General features: G+C 39.8%; 1 protein-coding gene across 1 annotated transcript; it reads right to left on the bottom strand.

Annotated features, from left to right (window-relative positions):
* Positions 1-8,558: 8,558 nt before the first annotated feature.
* On the bottom strand, positions 8,559-9,488 carry LOC127684451 (olfactory receptor 4X2-like). The gene has a single exon (XM_052181374.1). The coding sequence runs from the start codon at positions 9,486-9,488 to the stop codon at positions 8,559-8,561; it is 930 nt and encodes a 309-aa protein (XP_052037334.1).
* Positions 9,489-17,978: the final 8,490 nt, after the last annotated feature.

Genomic DNA, 17,978 nt, shown 5'->3' with positions numbered 1-17,978 from the left:
CAATAGCGTATGCTCTAAGATCAAGAATTGACAAATGGGACCTCATAAAATTACAAAGTTTCTGTACGGCAAAGGACACCATCAAAAGGACAAATCGGCAACCAACAAATTGGGAAAAGATCTTCACCAATCCTACATCAGATAGAGGGCTAATATCCAATATATATAAAGAACTTAAGAAGTTAGACTCCAGAAAACCAAACAACCCTATTAAAAAATGGGGTACAGAGTTAAACAGGGAATTCTCACCTGAAGAACTTCGGATGGCGGAGAAGCATCTTAAAAAATGCTCAACTTCATTAGTCATTAGGGAAATGCAAATCAAAACAACCCTGAGATTTCACCTTACACCAGTCAGAATGGCTAAGATTAAAAATTCAGGAGACAGCAGGTGTTGGAGAGGATGTGGAGAAAGAGGAACACTCCTCCACTGCTGGTGGGGTTGCAAATTGGTACAACCACTCTGGAAATCAGTCTGGCGGTTCCTCTGAAAACTGGGCACCTCACTTCCAGAAGATCCTGCTATACCACTCCTGGGCATATACCCAGAGGATTCCCCACCATGTAATAAGGATACATGCTCTACTATGTTCATAGCAGCCCTATTTATAATTGCCAGATGCTGGATAAAAATGCTTCTTTTTCCCCAGAATTTCTTTTGTTGTTGAGAATAGTTTTAGCTATCCTGGGTATGGGCCTTGAATTCCTGTTCTTTCCAAGACTTTTAGCATGAAAGGATGCTGAATTTTGTCAAATGCTTTTTCTGCATCTAATGAGATGATCATATGGTTTTTTTCTTTGAGTTTGTTTATGTAGTGGATAGCATTGATGGATTTCCTTATATTGAACCATCCCTGCATCCCTGGGATGAAGCCTACTTGATCATGGTGGATGATCGTTTTTATGTGTTCTTGGATTTGGTTGGCAAGAATTTTATTAAGTATTTTTGCATCAATATTCATAAAGGAAATTGGCCTGAAGTTCTCTTTCTTTGTTGGATCTTTGTATGGTTTTGGTATCAGCATAATTGTGGCTTCCTGACTTCAAGCAATACTACAGAACAATAGTGTTAAAAACGGCACGGTCAGCATGCAGAAGAATGTGAATTGATCCATTCTTATCTCCATGTACTAAACTTCACTCCAAGTGGATCAAGGACCTCCATGTAAAACCAGACACACTGAAACTAATAGAAAAGAAACTGGGGAAGACCCTTGAGGACATGGGCACAGGGGAAAAGTTCCTGAACAGAACACCAATAGCTTATGCTCTAAGATCAAGAATTGACAAATGGGACCTTATAAAATTACAAAGGTTCTGTAAGGCAAAGGACACTTTTAAAAGGACAAAACGGCAACCATCAAATTGGGAAAGGATATTCACCAACCCTACATCTGATAGAGGGCTAATATACAATATATACAAAGAACTCAAGAAGTTAGACCCCAGGGAACCAAATAACCCTATTAAAAATGGGGTACATATCTAAGCAAAGAATTTTCACCTGAAGAAATTCGGATGGCCTAGAGGCACCTTAAGAAGTGCTCAACATCATTAGTCATTAGGGAAATGCAAATCAAAACAACCCTGAGATTTCAACCTTACACCAGTCAGAATGGCTAAGGTCAAAAACTCAGGAGACAGAAGGTGTTGGCAAGGATGTGGAGAAAGAGAAACACTCCTCCACTGCTGGTGGGGCTGTAAGATGGTACAACCACTTTGGAAATCAGTCTGGTGGTTCTTCAGAAAACTGGACATGACACTTCCGGAGGACCCTGCTATACCTCTCCTGGGCATATACCCAAAGGATTCCCCATCATGCAATAAAGACACATGCTCCATTATGTTCATAGCAGCCTTATTTATAATAGCCAGAAGCTGGAAAGAGCCCAGATGTCCCTCAAAGGAGGAATGGATACAGAAAATGTGGTATATTTACACAATGGAATACTGCTCAGCAATTAGAAACAATGAATTCACAAAATTCTTAGGCAAATGGTTTGATTTGGAAAATATTATCCTAAGTGAGGTAACCCAATCACAAAAGAATACACATGGAATGCAATCTCTGATAAGTGGATATTAATTAGCCCAGAAGCTCTGAATACCCAAGGCACAAATCGCATAACAAATGACTCCCATGAAGAAGTAAGGAGAGGGTCCTGATCCTGGAAAGATTGATCTAGCATTGGAGGGGAATATAAGGACAGAGAAAAAGGAGGGAGGTGGTTGGAGAATGGATGGAGAGAAGAAGGTTTATGGGACATATGGGGAGAGGGGATCTGGGAAAGGGAAATCATTTGGAATGTAAACAAAGAATATAGAAAATAAAAATATTAAAAAATGCTTCCTTTAAAATAAATAAATAAATAAAATGGGTGCCCAGATTTTGGTGCATATATGCTCAGGATAGTGATGTTTTCTTGGTTAACTGTTTCCTTGATTAAGATGAAGTGTCCCTCTTTATTTCTTCTGATTAGTTTTACTTTGGGCTCTATTTTGTCACATATTAAGATATCAATGCCTATTTGCTTTCTGGCCTCATTTGATTGGATTACTTTTGATGCAGTGATTATTATTAAATCTTATATGTGTGATTTTTTTGTGGAAAACATTTTGTTTCTTGGTCCATTAAGTCAGCTGTGTCTTTCACAAGCTGGAGAACTGATACTTAATGCTATTGTTAAAATGTGTGTGTCAACACTATTGCTCTGTAGTATTGCTTGAGGTCAGGGATACTGATTCCCCAAGAATTTCTTTTGTTGTTGAGAATAGTTTTAGCTATCCTGGGTTTTTTGTTATTCCAGATGAATTTGAGAATTGCTCTTTCTAACTCTATGAGGAATTGATTTGGGATTTTGATGGGTATTGCCTTGAATCTGTATATTGCTTTTGGAAAAATGGCCATTTTAACTATATTAATCCTGCCGATCCATGAGCATTGGAGGTTTTTCCATTTTTTGAGGTCTTCTTCCATTTCCTTCTTCATAGTCTTGAAGTTCTTGTCATACAGATCTTTCACGTTTGGTAAGAGTCACCCCAAGGCACTTTATACTGTTTGTGGCTATTGTGAAGGGTGTCATTTCCCTAATTTCTTTCTCAGCCTGCTTATCCTTTGAGTATAGGAAGGCTACTAATTTGCTGGAGTTGATTTTATAACCTGCCACTTTGCTGAAGTTGTTTATCAGCTGTAGGAGTTCTCTAGTGGAGTTTTTTGGGTCACTTAGGTTGACCCAAAACTATCATATCATCTGTAAATAATGATAGTTTGACTTCTTCCTTTCCAATTTGTATCCCTATGGCCTCCTTATGTTGTCGAATTGCCTGAGCTAGTACCTCAAGTACAATATTGAAAAGATAAAGAGAAAGGGGACAGCCCTGTCTAGTCCCTGATTTTAGTGGGATTGCTTCAAGTTTCTCTCCATTTAGTTTGATGCTGGCTACTGGTTTGCTGTTTATTGGTTTTACTATGTTTAGGTATGGGCCTTGAATTCATATTCTTTCCAAATCTTTAAGCATGAAAGGATGTTGAATTTGTCAAATGCTTTTTCAGCATCCAATGAAATAACCATGTGTTTTTTTTCTTTGAGTTTATTTATGTAGTGGATAGCATTTATGGATTTCCGTATATTGAACCATCCCTGCATCCCTGGAATGAAGCCTACTTGATCATGTTGGATGATCATTTTTATGTGTTCTTGGATTCGGTTGGCAAGAATTTTATTGAGTATTTGATTTTATTGAGTATTTTTCATCCATTTGGAGTTGAGCTTAGTACAAGGAGATAAGGATGGATCAATTCACATTTTTCTGCATGCTGACCTCCAGTTGAACCAGCACCATTTGTTGAAAAGGCTATCTTTTTTCCATTGGATGTTTTCAGCCCCTTTGTTGAGGATCAAGTGACCATAGGTGTGTGGATTCATTTCTGGGTCTTCAATTCTATTCCATTGATTCACTTGCCTGTCCCTGCACCAATACCATGCAGTTTTTAACACTATTGCTCTGTAGCATTGCTTGAAGTCTGGGATACTGATTCCTCTAGAAGTTCTTTTACTGTTGAGAATAGTTTTAGCTATCCTGGGTTTTTTATTATTCCAGATAAATTTGAGAATTGCTTTTTCTAACTCCATGAAGAACTGAGTTGGGATTTTGATGGGGATTGTGTTGAATTTCTGTATTGCTTTTGGTAAGATGGCCATTTTAACTATATCAATCCTGCCAATCCAAGAGCATGGAAGATTTTTTTCCATTTTCTGAGGTCTTCTTCGATTTCCTTCTTCAGAGACCTGAAGAACAGAGGAGTGGCCCCTTGTTCTGGAAAGATTCAGTGTAGCAGTATAGGGCAAAACCAGAACAGGGAAGTGGGAACGGGTGGGTGGGAGAACGGGGAGGGAAGGCTTATGGGACTTTCGGGGAGTGGGGGCCAGAAAAGGGGAGATCATTTTTGAAATGTAAATAAAAAAATATATCGAATAAAAAAAAAAGCAAAAAAAATGTGTGTGTTAATTGTGGTCATTGTGTCATTGATGTTTTGTTGAGGTCTGCCCCCTAGAATAGCCCCAGGCATTTTATTCCATGTCTTCCAGCTATTTTATATTGTTGCTGTAATATGCTTGCCAGTCGTTGACACAGAAAAATAACTTTGCTCAAAGCAAGGTTATAGTGACTACATATCTTGTTATATTCTGTGTGTTCTGTATGAGGTTTTTTAATCTTAAGAATTTCCACAAAGCTTTATGTAGGACCCATCAAATTAAAGATCAAAATGAGCTGTTGTGTCTAAAATGGCTTGAGTCTGGGCTGACCACTGGGCAGCACTTCCTGCACCTGCCTATGAGCTTCTTGTGTTTTTGCAGAAGATAATCTGATAGAGGAAGATGATCGATGTTGTGGCTCAGCCCCTGAAGTCTTAGCTATGGCCCTGATCGATCAGTATTAGGATGTGTGAACAATAAACCATCTCTGACTGAGATTGGTGCTTGTCTGCTTTGTGTGTGACTCCTTAACCCCAACCATCTTTGGATTGTTTTCATTTTCAGTGGCATTTTGTGTTTTAATAGTTACGGCTTTATATCTCTTTTCACTGTCTTGTTGCTGTGCTCATTTACCTCGTCAGTCCCAAATCATGCTTCTTGTGGTATCTTTTGTTTTCTTGCAAATACATTAAAAACCGAGTCTGAGTAGCAGAAGAGAGCATCAGATTCCGTGGGATTGCAGTTATAAGTGTTGTGAGCTGCCATATTGTTGCTAGGAAGTGAATAGAGACTTCTGATGAACAGCCAGCACCCTTATCCTGAGATCTCTCTAGCCCAGGAGGATTCTCTTTTTTTAGGAGTTGGAATAGACTGCTCTAGGCTCTTCAGACATTCAAAGCTTTCCATTAGGAATTCAGCTTTCACTCTAATGGCTTTTTATTTATATATGACTTGAGTTTTTTTTTCTTGCAGCTTTCAATATACTTTCTTCATTATGTGTACTTAGTGTTTTAACTATGATATGCCTTGGAAATTTTCTTTTCTCGTCTTTTTATTTAGTGTTCTGTGCATTTCTTCTATCTGAATGAGTGTGCCTTTCCTTATTTTGTAGAAATTTTTCTATGATCTCATTGAAGATTGAGTCTATGCCATTGACTTGGGATTCTTCTTCCTCCTTAATGCCTACAATTTGGTGGTTTTTCATTTCCTTTATGTTGCTTCTCTGTGTGCTTTAAAATTTTCATTTTCCTTGCTTATCTGTTCTAGGTCTTCTATTTAAGACCAAGTATTCTGTCTTCTGCTTGATTCTTTCAACTTAAAAGGCTTTACTGTGAGCTTTCTAGTTCAGTTACTGGGTTTCTCACTTTCACCTGCACGTATGCTCAAGTCCTCTTTAAAGACCTTTGCCATCTTCATACAATTGGTTTTTGAGGTAATTTTTTTGTGCTTCAGCTATGTTGGGATATTCAGGACCTGCTGTGGTAGGATAGCTGGGCTTTAGTGGGGACATCTTGCCTTACCTTGGCTATTTGTTATTGTGTGTGTGTGTGTGTGTGTGTGTGTGTGTGTTTTAATGCTAACATCTAGGCATCTAATGGTAAAAACCAGCTTTGACATTCAGGGTAAATTGAGGCAGGGTGTAGAGTTGGCAATTGATTGGGGCTTGCAAGAATTTCTTTAGGGGCCATAAGAGACTTTTGTGGGTAGAGGGACAGAAGGCTGCCTCTGGTGTTCTGTGGTAGTTTAGGGATAAGATTACTGGATATAAACTTTTATTTAAAGTTAAATGATATAAAAAATCTTGAAAAAGTACAAAAATAATTTTATAATTCATTTAATCATATTTCCCCATTAAGAATATTTGTGAATATTTTCTTTGCTATAAATTTTTTCAATAGGTAAAATAGATATGTAGACAATGGATTCAGGAAGAATTAGGCCAAAGAATATAAACTTATAGTTATATAAGTTACACAGGTCTGGAGATATAATGCACAACATGAGAACTATACTCAAAATTATTATAGCTGTATGCAGAAGCAAATGCTTCAATACAAGTCTTTGGGAATCTGAGGCAGGAGGATTTCTGTAAGTCTGAGGCAAGCTTGGACAACATCTTTCTCTATCTATCTATCTATCTATCTATCTATCTATCTATCTATCATCTATCTACCTATCTATCATCTGTCTATCTATCTATCTACCTACATCTGTCTATTTACCTATATATCATCTATCTCTCTATAATATATTTATCTATACCTATACCTGTGTATCTATACATAATATACAGATCCACATGTCTTTATATATACACACATATAGATATATGAATATATCTATATATTATCTATATATCTATATCAATATCTATCTATCTATCTATCTGTCTATCTATATATCTATTTATCTATCTATTTCCCCAAACAAGATCCTATTGTATACTGAAAATTTGCCACAAGAGTGAATTTTAAGCACTTATAACAAAATAAGCTAACTATGGAAGTAATGGATATGCCAATTTACTTCATGGCACTACTATTTCATTGTGCATGTATATGTATATATATTATTCATTTTGTATACCACAGATATATAGAATAAAAATAATATTGATATCTTTTTGAAATGTTTGAAAGCTGTTGACATGAAGACATCAACATCTGGACATGTCAATGAGACATTCTTAAACCCCAGGAGAGAAACACATAATAGTCAAAATAAGAAAATCAGCATTTGTATGGCTTTCTTATAGAGTCCTCCTACCCCATACTACCACTGGTGCCTTGATTTAATACAGGATTCACACCTAAGTTCCTATATTATGATCAATTATTGTTAATATGTGGAAGAATTCATCAAAAGCTGTCATACTTCTAGAGAGTAAAAGATAACAACTTTACAGAGTTATTTATTATTCAGGCCAAGTTTCTCACCAAGGAGGTGTTATGACTCTCTAGCTGGCTGTCAGGAGGCACATGGTGTCAATTTATCTCATTTTGGTATGTAAACTTTGGACAATTGCAAAGGGGTTGGGGAATGGTACATTTCTCCTTGAAATTAATGAATATATCGTTAGGAGATACCTAGAGACAGTTTTAAAACACACACACACACACACACACATGTCTACACACACACACACACACACACACACACACACACACACACATGCTCTTGAATCTTGCACAAAGAACTGTGGACAATTGAGGAAATCTGGGAGTAGGAGAGGTGGTCTTCTCCAGGGAAAAGCACACTAATAGATTGTCCAGTGCCAAACTATCAGTCTTGAAATACACATACAATAGGGACTGAACATGTTCTTTATGGGAATATATATGTATATACATACACATATATGCATGCAATAGCAATTAGTGAAAAAAGGTGCCATGAATTTGAGGGGGAATTAGGAGAGATATGCGGAGAGTTTAGAGTGGGGAAAGAGAAAAATACATGTTATGATCTCAAATAAAATATCTTTATTAATTAAAATGTATATAGAATAAATAAGGGTTTTATATCTCAGGCAGACTTAAAACTGTCTTCATAACCAAGGATGACCTCGAGGTCCTGGATCTTCTGATTCCAGTTTCCAGGTGCTGGGATCACAGCACCAATGCCAAGTTTATGGGTGCTGGCAACCAAACCCAGGGCTTTATGATTATCAGCATTTTAGCAGCTGAGCTACATCTCCAGTTCTCTACTGCATTTAATTACAATGTCTTGATTCTGTGAGGAGCACTTTGCAATTCAATTCCACAGAGCAGCAAAGGCCTTTATATTCTTCAACAAGGTAAATTCACTGTAGTGAGTGTGTAGTTGGATACTTCCCTTTGCATATTTTTCACATTATTATTTATAGGGATACAAACTTGAAACATTCTAGAATGACTAGGTGTATTATAATATTTCCATAGCCAGAAACACTTTATAGGTATTTAAAATAAAACATTTAGGGTGGACCATATACAACTTTCTAGAACTAATAAACCCTGAGAATTCCCTTTCTACTCATTTTGTCCCATGAGTTTGTATTCAACATTATTCCAGACTCATGACAATAAACAAGTTCAGCCTCTATTTTTTATCTACTTTTGTTGTCCTGATCCATAGAATCTTGATGGCTTTCTTCACTTCTGCATTTCTCAGGGAATAGATGATAGGGTTGAGGAGGGGTGTTATCACTGTGTAGAACACAGTTACCATCTTGTCTATAGGAAGAGTGGCTGTTGGTCTCAAATAGATGAAGACACAGGGTGCAAAGAATATGACCACCACAGTGACATGGGACCCACAGGTGGACAGAGCTTTGCGTCGTCCCTCAGCGCTCTGAGTTCTCAGATGGAACAAGATGACCACATAGGATGCTAAGAGGACCACAAAGCTGATCACAGACAGGGTTCCCCCATTGACAACAATGAGCAGGCCAATGAGGAAGGTGTCTGAGCAGACAAGTTTAAGCACAGGAAGCACATCACAGAAATAATGGTCAATGACATTGGGGCCACAGAAGGGTAAGCGGAAGATGAGAAGAACCTGGGCAAGAGAATGCACAAAGCCTCCCATCCATGCCATTCCCACGAGGACTGCACACACCTGTCGGTTCATGATGCTGGTGTAGTGCAGGGGCTTGCAGATGGCCACATAGCGGTCATAGGCCATCATCGTCAGCAGGAACATCTCAATGCCACCAAAGAAATGCATGAAGAAGAGTTGTGCCATGCAGCCCCATACAGATATGGATTTCTTTTCAGCTAGGAGATCCAAGATGAGTTTGGGGGCGGTCGTGGAAGAGTAGCAGATCTCCACAAAGGAGAGGGAGCTGAGGAAGAAGTACATGGGAGATCCAAGATTTCTGCTGACTGCCACAGTGACCACCATGAGAAGATTCCCGAGCACAATGGCCATGTACAAGAGCAGGAATATCACAAAGCAGACTCTCTGCACCTCTGGATTGGAAGAGAGTCCCGAAAAAATGAACTCAGTCACATTGCGTATGTCAGCCATGAGGGAGCAAGTTGGGTGCTGTGATCTGAAATGATACGAAAGATGAGGCGTTAGTAACACCGAGAAGGAAGAGGGTGCCCTGAAGACAGAGAGTGCAAATATCTGGAATAGTGTGGGAAATAGCAAAGTATCAAGCTATAGGAGAGACAACCACTAGTGTGTAAAGGACTGTTAGGGACTTTGGGTTTTAGCCTGCAGCCAAAAGGACATCAGCTAGAATGTCTGTTATCTGGTGAATAAATCACTTTGTATGCAGTATATAGAATTTTGAAGACAGATCAGAGAAGGCAAGATTTATTAAAAAGTTGTATTTCCTCATGAAGAAGGGGGCTGCCAGGACACTGTTTTCATCTGTGTTGCATGTCTTTTTCTTGTTTTGAATACTTTTAGTATTCTTTCCCTTGCAATATTCTTTTGTTATGCCTTTCCTTGGCATAACAAGGAAAAGGTTCTCTTGTTTGCAGAACAAAGTTTCCTGTCCTTTTATACACAATATCAATGTTTTCAGAATAGATAACACTGGTGTAGGTCTCTTGATGCTCTGTGTCCCTTAAGGGGACCAGAGCTCATTACAAATGTGCCCTGTGACTCTATTTCTTCTCCAATTCTTGTCCTTATTCTATCTTTGAATAGTTATTGACCTTTTCCATTTCCTTCACTTTAAAGCATTTATTTTTCTCTCCTGGCCCATTGATTTCCTCCACTCTTACACTCAGAGCAATGTGGCAGCAATGATCCAATATCCTTCCTCAGTGCCTAGTTGCATAACCCCTCCCAGACTCCATTCTCACTTCAAAACTATGCTTTTCCCCCCAAGGTAGTTGAGACTGCATTAACTCAGTGTTTCTTCCAGTGAGACCTGAGGTTTGGAGCCAGATGAATCTGCACATATCACAAAATCTTTCTCCCTCGCTGATCCAGACAAGTGAGAAAGACCTGTCCAGGGCAGAGGGAATTCAGGAAATATACCTTACAATGATAGAAACGGAGAAGGTGGAGAGCAGACTTAAATTCCTAGATTATTAGAAAATTCTCTCAGGATACTACTTGTAGAAGAAAGCACTGAAAACAGCCAAAGTCCTGGGTTCATATTCGGTTGTTCTCAGGTAGAAACTTCTGTAATGTTTACACGGTTCTGTAAGTTTTCAGATGTAAATTGTAGTTTGTAGGCGGCATATGCCTCAGAGGAGGGTAGCACAAAGCCTAGGGGTCCTGTTCTGTCACAAGCTATGTTCTGGCCCTTGATGTCTTGCGTACATCAGAGATGAGAAATCCCTCTCCCCAGTTCATAGTTCCGGCAACGGCTTGGCCTTCTCTCGGGACATTCTGCAACCATAGCACTTACCACTGTGAATTATATCGCCTATTGCAGTGCGAGCTCCCTGAGGATAGAGTATGCCTTGGTCTTCCCTTAATCTCTAATGCTCAAGGAAGTCAAAGTTGAAATAGCATTCAGCACAGGTCAGGAGAACAAGTGAATCGCTTCTACCTTAGTCTTCTTAGTCTGGAGTTCTGTACACTGTAAGTGTGCAGTAAATACCAAAAGAACAAAATTCCCTGAGTTATGATATTACACTGTGTTCATTTCAGAGTCCCACCCAAAGTCTAGTACAGTGCCTTTCTCAACTATTCATGCAGGCATGCTCTGGGAAACGCCACGTCTCCCAGCACCGGTCCCTTTACTTTCCATGTGGAACAAACGATTACAGCTAAATTAAGCTTGTGGTTACAAAGCTCACACCAGTGGTGCAATCACTTTGTTGCTCTGAGCACAGAGATGTTTCATATGCTAAACACACAGACAGACAACTCTGTGGAAACAGGCCCGGCTCATGATGGCTTCCCAGTTACCTGATGGAGATGTGTAGACCTGCTATGGCCCAGATTCCTGCCTCAGTGGAATCGCAGCATGAGGATATGTCCCCACAGACTTGGAAATGCGAGATCCACAGCCTCACCTTCCCATGAATTAGAAACAAAAACAAAGCAGATTCGTCTCTCAGCTGTTCCTCAGAGAACTAAGAACTCAGGAAGCTCGACTTTAAGTTCTCGCCAAGAGAAGCCAGGGGAGAAGTCATGGTGAGAGGTGGGAAGCCCTCGGGGATCTTCATCCTCACCCCTTCCTAATTAGGAAGAATGGCTTACTGGAAGCAGGACCTTGAAGTCCCCGTGGGAAACAACTTGAGAAATCATCGAGAAATGTGTGAAAGTAGAACTCACCCATTATTCAGAGGGCACTTATTGTATGGGGAGATCTCACCTGCACACTGAGAACTTAGTCATATAACTTCATTGAAAATTACATCCTTTAAGATGGTTCAGGGAGTTTGGAACCACAGAAGAGAGGACACTGCATGTGGTGAATTAGACGTGTTAGTATTTCTCAATGGGGCACGATTATGCCTGTATAGTATTTAGTAATGCTTAGGAACATTTTTCCTTTGATTAACCTGGCTGCAGGCATCAGGGACAGGTGGGCAGTGTCACTGGCATTAAGGAGGCAGAGGTCAGTGATTCAGTGACATATCCTACAATGCGTGGGATACTCCTGTATAATACAGTATTCTAACCCAAGGACTCCACAGACTTGCTGGTATGGTGCCCTGCTATTGACAAACAAGAATTTCCCTGGAAGGATAACCATTTAAATTTGGCATTTTAGGTGTTTCCTGTGATAAGGTTTAAAAAAACAAAAATGGTCTCTCTTTGTAGCCCTGGCTGGCTTGAAACTCTATGAAGTTCAGACTAGTCTCAAAATCAGAGATTCCCCTGTCTCTGCCTCCAAAGTGCTAGGTTTAAGGTTGTACACCACCATGTTTGGTGAAAACAGAAGAGTTTTAGGGTAGTGGAAATATACTCTCATGATGGTCATATGTCATTATCCACTTGTGTGTGGACAAGCCTCTGTTCAACACCTAGAATAGATCAAAATAAGTTATAGACTTTGGGTGACAATGACATGTCTAGTGAGAGCAATATTTTCTGTATTGTAGGATCTGATTGATAAGTTTAAAGAAGTAGATATTTTATTTATTAATTTATTAATTTTAATTTTGGAATTTATATATGTATACATCTATGTCTATGTCTACGTCTATGTCTATACCTATGGATGTTTTGCCTGCATGTATATCTATGCACCACATGCCTACCTGGTGCTTGTGGAGGCCAGAAGAGGTCATCAGATCCCATGCAACTTGAGTTACAGATGGTTGTGAGCTACCATGTGAGTGCTAAGAATTCGAGGCCAGGAGGTGGGAGTGGGAGGGTGAGGGAACACTCACATAGAAGCAGGGGGTGAGGGGGAAGGAATATAGGATTTGGGGGTGAGAACCTGGAGAGGGGAAATGTAAATAAAGAAAATATCCAAACAGCAGCAGTGACTGGTCCAGAGGAAGGGCCATCAGCAGTGGAACCAAGGTGACAGGGTCCAGGCAGACCCTGCGCCCACTACCACTGACCTTTGCTGGCCAGCCGGGCTGCAAGCAGCGGCGGATTTACAGCACCTTTCACTGTACAGAAGCCACATCAGAAATCTCTAGAAAAGGGGAAATCCTTTGAAATGTAAATAAAAAATATATCGAATAAAAAAAAATTGCATGAGTCTTTTGAAATCTCAAAAAAAAAAAAAAAGAAATCTGCCTCCTGCCAGTCAGTTACGAGAGACTCGCCTCCATCTTGGTTCTCAGATGCCAGAGAGATCAGACAGACTGAGGTACGCAAACATAACCCGAGGCCAATATCTCAGGGGTCTAAGCCCGACAGCGTTGGTTTGCACCCAGGCCCTGGGCTGTTTGGGGGGCCATCAGTGTGCCAACCCGGCCAGGAGTTTGTTTGCTCGGCCCAGCTCGCACCACCATTTTGGCTACTGGACGCCAGAGAGTTTTAGTAGGCAAAGCCGGCTAACAGTCATAGCCTTAGGCTAACATGGCGGGGGGAGGGTGTCTAGGCCTGACAGGCCTTGGACTGCCCCCAGGACCTGGGCCATCTGTGTGCCAACCCGGCCAGGAGGTTGTTAGCCCAGCAGACTCTCCTGGCACTTACAGGGAGTGCAGGCACACTACCATCCTGGCCACCTGACAGAACCAGTTAACACTCATAGCCTGAGGGGAACTTTCCTCGGACCTTGGCCTGCCAGGCTTTTGCCTAGACTCAGGACCTGAGCAGCTAGGCTAACCTTGTGTGCACCAACCCGGTTGGGAGATTGGCTGCCCAGGAGAGTGATCATCACTCGGGAAAGGTCCTGCAGCATACACCATCAGCACTCCCTGAAGGAGCAAACGGGCACCATCTGGTTCACAGACACAATCTGGGGCAAGGCACACTAGGACTGCAAGGGCACCCAAGAGGAGGACAGCACATCAGCAATCTGCGACAGGGGAAACCCAGCCATCCAGTGTTGTGGAAATAGCCCTACAGCCTCACAGGAGGCTCAAACACCAGCCAGAGACAAGACCAGCTAACGCCAGAAAACAAGATGGCAAAGGGCAAGCGCAGGAATGCTACTAACAGAAATCTAGGCAATATGGCAGACTCTGAACCAAACTCTCCAACATCACCAAGTCCTAGTTATGCCAACACACCAGAAAAACAAGATTTGGATTTAAAATCACTGGTCATGATGCTGCTAGAAGAACACAAAAAGGACATAAATGAATCTCTTAAAGAAATACAGGGAACATGAATAAGCTAGAAACCCGTATAATGGAAACACAAAAATCACTTAAAGAAATTCAGGAGGATAAGGTTCAAGAGATAGAAGCCAAAAAAGAAGAAATGCAAAAAAAAAAAAAAAAAAAAAAAAAAAAAAAAAAACTTAAAGAAATGCAGGAGAACTTGAGTCAACAGGCAGAAGTCATGAAAGAGGAAACACAAAAATCTCTTAAATAATTAAAGGAAAACACAAACAAAAGATGGAACTGAGCAAAACCATCCTGGATCTAAAAACAGAAGTAGAAACAACTAAGAAATCACAAAGGGAGACAACTTTGGAGATAGAAAAGCTTGAGAAGAAATCAGGGGCCATAGATGCAAATATCAACAACAGAATACAAGAGATGGAAGAAAGAATCTCAGATGCTGAAGATACCATAGAAACTATTCACTCAACAGTTAAAGAAAATGCAAAATGCAAAAAGCTTGTATCCCAGAACATCCAGGAAATCCAGGACACAATAAGAAGACCAAACCTAAGGATTATAGGTATAGATGAGAGTGAAGATTTACAACTGAAAGGGCCAGCAAATATCTTCAACAAAATTATGGAAGTAAACTTTCCCAACTTAAAGAGAGAGATGCCCATGAATATACAAGAAGCCTACAGAACTCCAAACAGACTGGACCTGAGCAGAAATACCTCTTGTCACATAATAATCAAAACCCCAAATGCACTAAACAAAGAAAAAATATTAAAGGCAGTAAGAGAAAAAGGCCAAGTAACATATAAAGGAAGACCTATCAGAATCACACCAGACTTCTCACCAGAGACCATGAAAGCTAGAAGATCCTGGGCAGATCTCATGCAGACTCTAAGAGAACACAAATGTCAACCAAGACTACTATACCCAGCAAAACTCTCCATCACCATAGATGGAGAAACCAAGATATTCCATGACAAAACCAAATTTACACAATATCTTTCCACAAACCCAGCTCTGCAAAGAATAATAGGAGGAAAACTCCAATACAAGGAGGGAAACTACACCCTGGTAAAAGCAAGATAAGTTACCTTCTTTCATCAAACCCAAAAGAAGATAACCACTCAAATATAAAAATAACATCAAAAATGACAGGAAGTAATAATCACTATTCCTTAATATCTCTTAACATCAATGGACTCAATTCCCCAATAAAAAGACATAGAGTAACAGACTGGATAAGGAAACAGGACCCTACATTTTGCTGCATACAGGAGACACACCTCAGTGTCAAAGACAAAAACTACCTTAGAGTAAAAGGCTAGAAGACAATTTTACAAGCCAGTGGTCTCGGGAAACGAACTGGAGTAGCCATTCTAATATCAGATAAAATTGACTTTCAACCTAAAGTCATCAAAAGAGACACAGAAGGACATTTCTTGCTGGTCAAAGGAAAATTCACCAAGAAGAACTTTCAATTCTGAACATCTATGCGCCAAATGCAAGGGCACTCTCATTCATAAAAGAAACTTTACTAAAGCTCAAAGCACACATTGCACCTAACACAATAATTTTGGGTGACTTCAACACTCCACTCTCCTCAATGGACCGATCAGGAAAACAGAAACTAAACAGGGACACAGTAAAACTAATTGAAGCTTTGGACCAATTGGATTTGACTGATATTTATAGAACATTTCACCCTAAAGCAAAAGAATATACCTTTTTCTCAGCACCTCATGGTACCTTCTCCAAAATCGACCATATAATTGGTCACAAGACAGACCTCAACAAATATAAGAAGATCGAACTAATCCCATGCCTCCTATCAGATCACTATGGTGTAAGAGTGGTTTTCAATTGCAACAAAAACAACAGAAAGCTCACATACACATGGAGGCTGAACAATACTCTACTCAATGACACCTTGGCCAAAGAAGAAATAAAGATAGAAATCAGAGACTTTTTAGAATTTAATGAAAATGAAGGCACAACATACCCAAATCTTTGGGACACAATGAAAGCAGCGCTAAGAGGAAAACTCATAGCCCTGAGTGCCTCCAAAAAGAAAATGGAGAGAGCATACACTAGCAGCTTAACGACACACCTGAAAGCCCTGGAACAAAAAGAAGCCAATTCACCCAGGAGGAATAGAAGACAGGAAATCATCAAACTCAGGGCTGAAATCAATCAAGTGCAAACAAAGAGAACCATACAAAGAATCAACGAATCCAGGAGCTGGTTCTTTGAGAAAATCAACAAGATAGATACACCCTTAGCCAGACTGACCAAAGGGCACAGAGAAAGTATTCAAATTAACAAAATTAGAAATGAAAAGGGGGCTATAACAACAGAAATTGAGGAAATCCAAAAAATCATCAAATCCTACTACAAAAGCCTATACTCAACACAACTGGAGAATATGGAGGAAATGGACAATTTCCTTGACAGATACCAAATACCAAAATTAAATCAGGACCAAATAGATCATCTAAACAGTCCCATAACCCCTAAAGAAATAGAAGGGGTCATAGAAAATCTTCCAACCAAAAAAAGCACAGGACCAGATGGTTTCAGTGCAGAATTCTAACAGACTTGAAAGAAGACCTAACACCAATACTCTTCAAACTATTCCACAAAATAGAAACAGAAGGAACACTACCCAATTCCTTCTATGAAGCCACAATTACACTGATACCAAAACCACACAAAGATCCAACAAAGAAAGAGAACTTCAGACCAATTTCCCTTATGAACATCAATGCAAAAATACTCAATAAAATTCTTGCCCACCAAATCCAAGAACACATAAAAATGATCATCCACCATGATCAAGGAGGCTTTACCCCAGGGATGCAGGGTTGGTTCAATATACGGAAATCCATCAATGCAATCCACTACATAAACAAACTCAAAGAAAAAAACCACATGGTCATTTCATTGGATGCTGAAAAAGCATTTGACAGAATTCAGCATCCTTTCATGCTTAAAGTCTTGGAAAGAACAGGAATTCAAGGCCCACATCTAAACACAGTAAAAGCAGTATAAGCAAACCGGTAGCCAGCATCAAACTAAATGGAGAGAACCTTGAAGCAATCCCACTAAAATCAGGGACTAGACAGGGCTGCCCCCTTTCTCCTTATCTTTTCAATATTGTACTTGAGGTACTAGCTCAGGCAATTCGACAACATAAGGAGGTCAAAGGGATACAAATTGGAAAGGAAGAAGTCAAACTATCATTATTTGCAGATGATATGATAGTCTACCTAAGTGACCCAAAAAACTCCACTAGAGAACTCCTACAGCTGATAAACAACTTCAGCAAAGTGGCAGATTATAAAATCAACTCAAGCAAATCAGTAGCCTTCCTATACTCAAAGGATAAGAAGGCTGAGAAAGAAATTAGGGAAATGACCCCCTTCACAATAGCCACAAACAGTATAAAGTACCTTGGGCTGACTCTTACCAAACATGTGAAAGATCTGTATGACAAGAACTTCAAGACTCTGAAGAAGGAAATGGAAGAAGACCTCAAAAAATGGAAAAACCTCCCATGCTCATGTATCAGCAGGATTAATATAGTTAAAATGGCCATTTTGCCAAAAGCAATATACAGATTCAAGGCAATACCCATCAAAATCCCAGCTCAATTCTTCATAGAGTTAAAAAGAGCAATTCTCAAAGTCATCTGAAATAACAAAAAACCCAGGATAGCTAAAACTATTCTCAACAACAAAAGAAATTCTTGGGGAATCAGTATCCCTGACCTCAAGCAATACTACAGAGCAATAGTGTTAAAAACTGCATGGTATTGGTACAGTGACAGGCAGGCAGATCAATGGAACAGGATTGA

Source organism: Apodemus sylvaticus, chromosome 5 (genome assembly GCF_947179515.1).
Source record: "Apodemus sylvaticus chromosome 5, mApoSyl1.1, whole genome shotgun sequence".
Classification (NCBI taxonomy): domain Eukaryota; kingdom Metazoa; phylum Chordata; class Mammalia; order Rodentia; family Muridae; genus Apodemus; species Apodemus sylvaticus.
The sequence above is the reverse complement of the archived record's forward strand: the minus strand, read 5'-3'. Positions and strand labels throughout refer to the sequence as shown.

Excerpts from the sequence above, each read along its gene's own strand:
- LOC127684451 (XM_052181374.1), bottom strand. The coding sequence starts at position 9,488 with ATGGCTGACATACGCAATGTGACTGAGTTCATTTTTTCGGGACTCTCT.